General features: G+C 47.7%; 1 protein-coding gene across 1 annotated transcript in view; it reads left to right on the top strand.

Moving 5' to 3' along the window:
• Window positions 1-5,880: 5,880 nt before the first annotated feature.
• The window catches only part of YAP1 (Yes1 associated transcriptional regulator), a 108,259-nt gene continuing 106,659 nt past the window's right edge, over window positions 5,881-7,480 (top strand). The window contains exons 1-2 of the mRNA XM_049641317.1: window positions 5,881-5,985; window positions 6,649-7,418. Of these exons, the coding sequence (XP_049497274.1) occupies window positions 5,881-5,985; window positions 6,649-7,418 (875 nt within the window). The remainder of the gene's footprint in view (window positions 5,986-6,648; window positions 7,419-7,480) is intronic.

Genomic DNA, 7,480 nt, shown 5'->3' with positions numbered 1-7,480 from the left:
GCTCCTACATGGAAGTCCCAAACCCCTGTGTCGGGAGGTAAGGCCTTCAAAGAGGAAATTACAGTAAAATGAGGTCGTGTGGCGGGGTCCTCACCCCACCCGACCGGTATCCTGATAAGGAGATAAGGACACAGAGACCCCAAGGGAAGGCGTGTAGAGACGCCAGAAACTAGCCGTCTACGAGCTGAGGGGGACCTTGGGAGCACCCACCCTGCGACACCTTGGGAATGGATTTCTGGCCTCCAGGACGGTGGGAACGTTCATTTCTGTCATCACACCCTGTGCTACTTTATTCTGCAAGCCTCACCACCTGAGACCTGGAAGGAAATGGATGTCTTACACGTGAGTTTTAGGCCCAGAACCAGTGTTACTTGATGGACTGAATTAGGGGTGGGGAATGGAGACTAGAGAAGTCAAGGATGACTCTCAGGTACCCGGTTTTAGTACTTTTAGAACAAATCTACTCAAAATGTTTGACAAGAAACAATCTTGGAAATAAAAGGGCAACATTGGTTGAAGGCCTTGAGATCTGGAAAAGAAAGATGGGAATTATTTTTTTTCTGAGTTGCCTTATTAATCACAGCTACATGTTTTGTTTATGTTTTGGGGGTTTGTTTTGTTTTGTTTTGTTTTTTAAGTAGTCGTCACAACCAACATGGGGACCCAACTGAGCGAGCCGGACACCCCAAGAAAGATGGGAATTAAATGAAATGGGATATGGGCGCCCAGCTGGCTCAGTCAGTACATCATGGGACCCTCAATCTCAGGTTGTGAGTTCAAGGCCCATATTGGGTACAGAGACTAGTTAAAAATAAAATCTTTTTAAAAAAGTTAAAAAAATTAAATGGGATAACGTATGTGCAAACGTCAAGCAAATATAAGTCGTTGTTGACTTTACCATAGTTGTTGTTAGTGTCTGATACACAAGAATCTACTCTAGGTTGTTCTGGGAGAGCAAGGGTGGGACCAGCACTTGAGGGAAATGGGTATAGAATCATAGAAGATTGATGGGAGCAAGAAAGGCCAGAAGGAGCCTGGGAGACCGGCCAGGAATTGGCTGTAGGAATCGAGGTGTAAGCCGAGTAGTGTGTGATGTCTCTGGGAAGGTCAAAGGGACTGGAGACAGTTAGTAAACATACATGTATATATTAAACAGCCAGAAAGGAGATGTAACTAAAACACCTGCCATTTTCTACATGGTCAGCAATCTGTATGGTTTTGGGCCATTTACCCCAGTGCTGCCCAACAGAGCTTTCTGAGATAAGGAGAGTGTTCCAGACCTGTGCTGTTTAATCCCAAAGCTACTAGCCATGTGTGTAGCTATTGAGCTAATAATACTAGCTTGAAACACGGCTAGTGTTATTAAGAAACTGAATTTTCTCTTTAGTATGTGAGTAGGGGTCACCACATTGGAGAGTGCAGGTCTCTCAAGACGATGAGTTCCTCTGTGTAAAAGGAGAGAGCTGGGCGAAGAGATCTCTTTGGCTTTTAGTTAAAAAATGCTGTCATTCCAGTTCAACACAACCAATTCATGCATACACTGTAAGGGTTCAAATTTTGACCTCCAAAAACATTATTCTTTTTTTTTTTTTTTTTTTTATTTATTTATTTTTGGGACAGAGAGAGACACAGCATGAATGGGGGAGGGGCAGAGAGAGAGGGAGACACAGAATCGGAAACAGGCTCCAGGCTCCGAGCCATCAGCCCAGAGCCTGACGCGGGGCTCGAACTCACGGACCGCGAGATCGTGACCTGGCTGAAGTCGGACGCTTAACCGACTGCGCCACCCAGGCGCCCCCAAAAACATTATTCTTAAAGAACGTTATATTATACACTTTCACACCTAGAAAATATGTAAATAATTTAAATATGTAAGTGATGTAAAGTAAATGTGTAAATAATGATGTTCACAAATGGTAATCACGTATAGATGACGTTGTGTTTAGTGCAGCACAGTTATCTTACTGAGAAGAACACGGGGTCCCTGCAGAGGGTTCAGAAGACTGCAAGGAGGTGGTGAAGGACTTGATTAAGAAACAAGACACTGGGTAAAGCTTAAGGAACTGGTATTGTTCAGAAACAAAGACTTAGGGAAGACTTATTAAAAGTTACATTCACGTTTACAGAGGGTTATTAGAAATGGTGTCCAGATGTTCTCCACGTATTAGAGCACTAGAAACATAGGTTAAAGAGGAAATAAGTTAGATATCGAGAGGCGCTTTCAGAGAGTTTCGTATATTAAATTCTAAAAAGAAATTTAATGGTTTTTAAACATTTCTTGTGCCACATATCATGTTGAAGATACACATATATCAAAACAACAGTCATGGGGCTCCTGGGTGGCTCAGTCAGTTGAGCTCCAACTCTTGATTTTGGCTCAGGTCATGATCCCAGGGTCATGGGATAGAGCCCCGTTGGGGCAGAGCCTGCTTGAGATTCTCTCTCCCTCTCTCTCTGCCCCTCCCCTGCTCGTTCTCTCTCTTTCTGTCTCTCAAAATAAATAAAAATTTAAAAAATACGATACTCATATAATATTAAAATATAAACAATTTGGAGTCAGTATTTAATGGATCTTTTAAAATAAGATTAATTGTCAGCTTTCTGATAAGATTCAAGACATCACTTTTGGAGATCCTTTACAACATAATTTTTTTAATTACCAAAGATATATTATGTGCTAGATACAGATATTTATAGAATAAATAATAAGATTAAGGGGATACTTAGCTATAAAACAGTGAAGATGATATTTACAAAGCATGTTACTTATTATTTATAGAATAAAAACAGAATGTGAAGTGTAATATCAAGTTCTCAACATTAGCATGCATCAGAACCACCTAGAGGGGCTCAATAGGGGCTCAATCGGTTAAAACCCCGATTGTTGTGTTCACCCCTGGAGTTTCCGTAGGTCTGGGTTACGGCATGAGAATGTCCATATCTTAAGTTTTCAGTGAGGCTGCTGCTGGTTCAGGCACCACACCTTGAGAACCACTGACAGAGAACATGGTGTCCTTAGTATTTTTAGAAGTCACCTTTTCATTTCCAGTATAATTTAGTAAGTAGAGTACATGATGAGCTCTAGTAGCCTTTACTTTCAAGCCTGGACGTGGAAGGCGCACGCCCCAGGAAGGCTCTTTGAAACTTCTAGGATGTGTCCCACAGGGGTCTGCCCTAGGCTGGTGGGGCTTCGTACTCCAAAGTTTTTCCCATCTAGCTATCAGGACTCCCATACAGAGATAACTTGAGACAGATTTTATAATAAAAGAAATCTAATTAAATGATTATTTTTAAGTAGACCCCATAGCCACTGTGGGCGCGAACTCACGACTCAGATCAGGCGTGGCCTGCTCTACCGACTGAGCGGGCTAGGCGCCCCTGATCTCGGGATTCTTAAGCCGCATGATGCCACAATAAAAACTCATTCATACTTGTTATTTTATGTACTCTTCATTATTATGCTGTGAAACAGTCATTATTACACCAATTACTGTCCTGGCCCGGCACATAATCGGTCCCCTACATGTAGGTAGACAAATGTTTCACGAATTTTCACCTGCTGTGAGCCAGATGCACAATTCACACCCGCGGCAAGACCCAGAAACAGAACAAGCCCGAGCTTGGAGGTTATTGAAGCCAAGAGCGCATAAAACCCGAGGGTGGTCGGGCGAGATCTCCAGGTTCAGTAGAAAGGGAGGCCTCGGGACCCTCAGATAGACAGGGGTGGGTTCTCTCTCCCTCTCTCCCTGCCGAGTCTCAAGTCAGACCCTCCCTAACTGCATAACCCACAGCCCTTGTGGTATGAAAACCCCTAAAAATATCTTGTCCCGTCATTTGTTTTCCTAAACAACTCTGTATTTGGAATGACATTCTGTGTCTTCATACTTTCAACCTGACTTCCCAAAGATCAACCCAGCTTTGTCCTTAACAATTAACATTATGACCACATCACTGTAAACCACCACTTATTGGTTAATAGAAATAAATAAAAATTTCCTTAGGTAACAGGGGTCCTAAACCCCTTTATCATTCTGCATAAGTAAATCTGACAACACTTTGGAACTGCCTGAAATTAACTACACTATTCCTGAGGGAGTGTTTGAATTCTGGAATCTGACAGGTAGATTCAGATGTAAATCCATGTTCTAGCAGTACAACTTTAGTCAAGTTATTCAACTTTTGTATGCCTGTTTCTTCATCTAGGAGAGATTTTTTCTTTTTTTAAAGAGGATTGGAAGACCCTCATGAGGTCTCCATCCATACACTTATTTGTTTCTAATGTCTATTTACTTAAGAGAGAGTGCATGGGGGGGGGGGAGAGAGAGAGAGAGAGAGAGAGAGAGAGAGAAAGAGAGAGAATCCCAAGCAGGCTCTGAGCTGTCAGTGCCGAGCCCGACATCCCACAAGCTGTGAGATCATGACCTGAGAGGAAATCAAGAGTCAGATGCTCAACCGGAAGAGCCACCCAGGTACCCCAGGAAATTAGTGATTTTAACATGCATTGATTGCAATCCAATATAGTTGTATTCACAGATATACCAGATAATTACAAAATTTACTTAAATATTAATTCATAACCCATTGCAGACAGTATCACTTGGTAAGAGGACGTTTATTTAGAGTTGTACAAAGCATGCCTTCTTGTAATCATGTACGTACATCTCTGGGATGATGGTAAACTGGTGACTGGACTAGTGCAGTTATATAGATCTTGGTCAGTGAAATACATGGGGAATGGAATTGAAGGCAGAGATGATTATGAGGTTGAAGGAGTGAGTTATGATTTCTAAACTGAATTGGGAAAGAAGTGAGAACAAGGGAGTGACAGGTTGGTAGAAAAGAGGGAGATAATGCTATATGAGGCGTGAGTGATGAAACCAGAGAACCAAGTGGTTATTAAAAGAATAGTATAACAGACCCTGATTTCCCAACTGGCGTATTTCTGAATATGACCGTGTGGACACAGGAGCTGGTGGCTAAGGTGGAGTGGACGGGAAGGTCCACTGGAGTGGAAGGAGTGCAAGTCGTTGTAGGAGTAGCATTTTGAGACAGTGACCTACACAGACACTGAAGATCATGATCTTTTTGTGACGAGCATCCCCTGTCTCCAGTGCCTTAAACTGGGAATCGCTCCAAAAGCAGAGCTGGAGAGGAAGAGAGGGGACCAAGGACTGAATGCATGTTATCTTTATCCATTATTAACCTGTGACTGAAATTTTGTAGATAAAAAATAGTAAATGACAAAATCTTGGTTAGTGTACAGAGGTACTCAGAGAACATAAAGTCACTCCTCTTCCAATCCACTCATCACAGGAATTTTGTTCTCAGTTTAATGGGAGATGTAACAATATTGAGCAAAGCAACCTCTGCTGTACCCTGAGCCCTGTAACTGGTGTCCCCAGCCACAGAGGTTCTAGTTAAGGGATAGCTTCCATTAAAGCCCTAGATTTTCTATCACTTTGGTTCTTGAAAGTTTAAGTTTTTAATGCACAGTTTCTGCCCACAGGCTTTGTTTGTGTAGATTGACTATTGGATGTGAGGGGAAGAGACTGACAGTACGGTCCCGGAGAGGCCACAGCACAACACATGGGGCAAGTGATCAATGACAGGTACACAGAACTCCCCAGATGCCCTCAACTGGGGGAAGGGCCGACTTTATGCCCACTGGCTCATTTAAGGCTTCCACAATTGAAGTAGGTGTTATTACTTTGACCCCAATGTTAAATTAAAGAACAGGAAATGAGTAATGCGCCCAACGTGTCATAGCTACTAAATGGAGGAAATGGGATCTGAACTCACATCTCCCTAACTCCAGAAGCTACAAGTTTGTGCTTAAATGGTCTTGACATTTGGGGTTGGTGAGAAGTCCCAGAGGCGATCATGGGTCTACTGACGCAGATCCCTTTGGAGGAAAGTGGGGTCCGGAGCAGTGGGGTGGAATCTGGAGTGCGCAGCCTCCCTTCTGGCCTGCCCGGACCACACCAGGTGATGGGTGATAGCGATCCCTGCTCAGAATTCTCCAGGGCATGTCCTGGCTGGAGGAAGACATTATCTCGCTGCTCAGGAAATTTTTTCTTGCTCAGTCCTATTTATACATCTGTTGCACTAACATTACAGAAGAAATCCTTAAAAAAGCTAGATTTCTCTAGCATGGGCTACTAGCTTTAAAATCAGAGTGATGTTGCACAACCCTGTGAATACACTAAAAATACTGAATTGCTTAAATGGACGGTGTGTATGGTATGCGAATCACATCCCAATAAAGCTGTTTTTTAAAAGAGCAGATTGAATGCATTTAAAAGCAAATTTTCATTGCTTTAGAGTGATTTCGATGGCCTCCTCGCATACAGGACACTGCCACAGGAGAAGCAGGCATCCAGAGCCCCCTGTGCCTGGCGTAAGGAAGAATGCGTGTAACCTGAGTTCAGCCCTGATTTTTTCTGCGGCCCAGGATGTCATGACTAGGTTCCAAGCTTGAATGCAAATTAAAAAAAAGTTTTCACTTAAAAAAAAATAAACACTGAGTCTCCAAAACTCCTCCCATCCGGGGGCATACAGCCACTCCCCCGCAGTCCCCCCCCCCCCCACTTCCCCCCCCCCGGCCGGCCCCCGCCCCCCCCCCCCATCCCCCCCCCGCCCCCCACCTAGGTCCCCGGGGTCCCCCTGCCCCCACGCCATCCCCCCACAACCCGCGTAGCCGGGCTCCAGTACCCGCACCTGGGCCCCCGGGTCGACCCCACACCTGGGCCCCTGTCCCTCCTCCCCCTGGATCCCCCCGATCCTGCCCTTGGGCCCCCGCCCGCCCCCCGACCTGGGCCCTCCCGCATCCGCACCTGGGTCCGCGCACCGGCCCCTGCGCCTTGGATTCCCCGGCACGCGGGCCCCCGCGCCCCTCGGATTCCCCCCACCTCCGCGCCCCCCGGATTCCCCCGCACCCGGGCCCCCGGGGTGCCCCCGCACCCGCACCTGGGCGCCGCCCGCCCGCCCCGCCTCCCCGGGGGCCGCGCGCGCGGGTGGGTCACGTGCGGCGGGCCGGCGGGGCGGGCCGGGCGTCTGCAGGAATGCGGCAACTCGCGGGCGAAAGTTCCTGCGCGCGCCGGCCGCGGACCCGGGGCGGGCGGGCGCGCAGAGGAAGGAAGGGCCGCGAGGAGGCGGGGCCGACGCGCCGCTCGGGCGGGCGGCTCTCTCAACTTTAGTTTTGGCGTCGGCGGCGAGTTTCTGTCTCAGTCGGGCGCAGCCGCCGCCGGGGGAGAGAGAGGGAGGAAGGAAGGAAGGAACTCCGGGAGCAGAGCGGGCAGCGGGGGAGGGGAGCCCCCGCCGCCCCTCCCGAGCGCAGCCGGCGGGGGCGCGGGCGGGGGGCGCGGGGTCGCGGCCTGTCCCCCCCCGGCCCCGCGAGCGCCCAGAGGGCCGCCGCCGCCGTCCCCCCTCCACCCCCCCCCCGGGCGGAGCCCTCGGCCGCGTCGTCGGGCCGGCGCCGAGC

Source organism: Panthera uncia, chromosome D1 (genome assembly GCF_023721935.1).
Source record: "Panthera uncia isolate 11264 chromosome D1, Puncia_PCG_1.0, whole genome shotgun sequence".
Lineage (NCBI taxonomy): Eukaryota > Metazoa > Chordata > Mammalia > Carnivora > Felidae > Panthera > Panthera uncia.
Note: the sequence above shows the minus strand (reverse complement) of the source record. Positions and strands in the feature narration are given on the sequence as shown.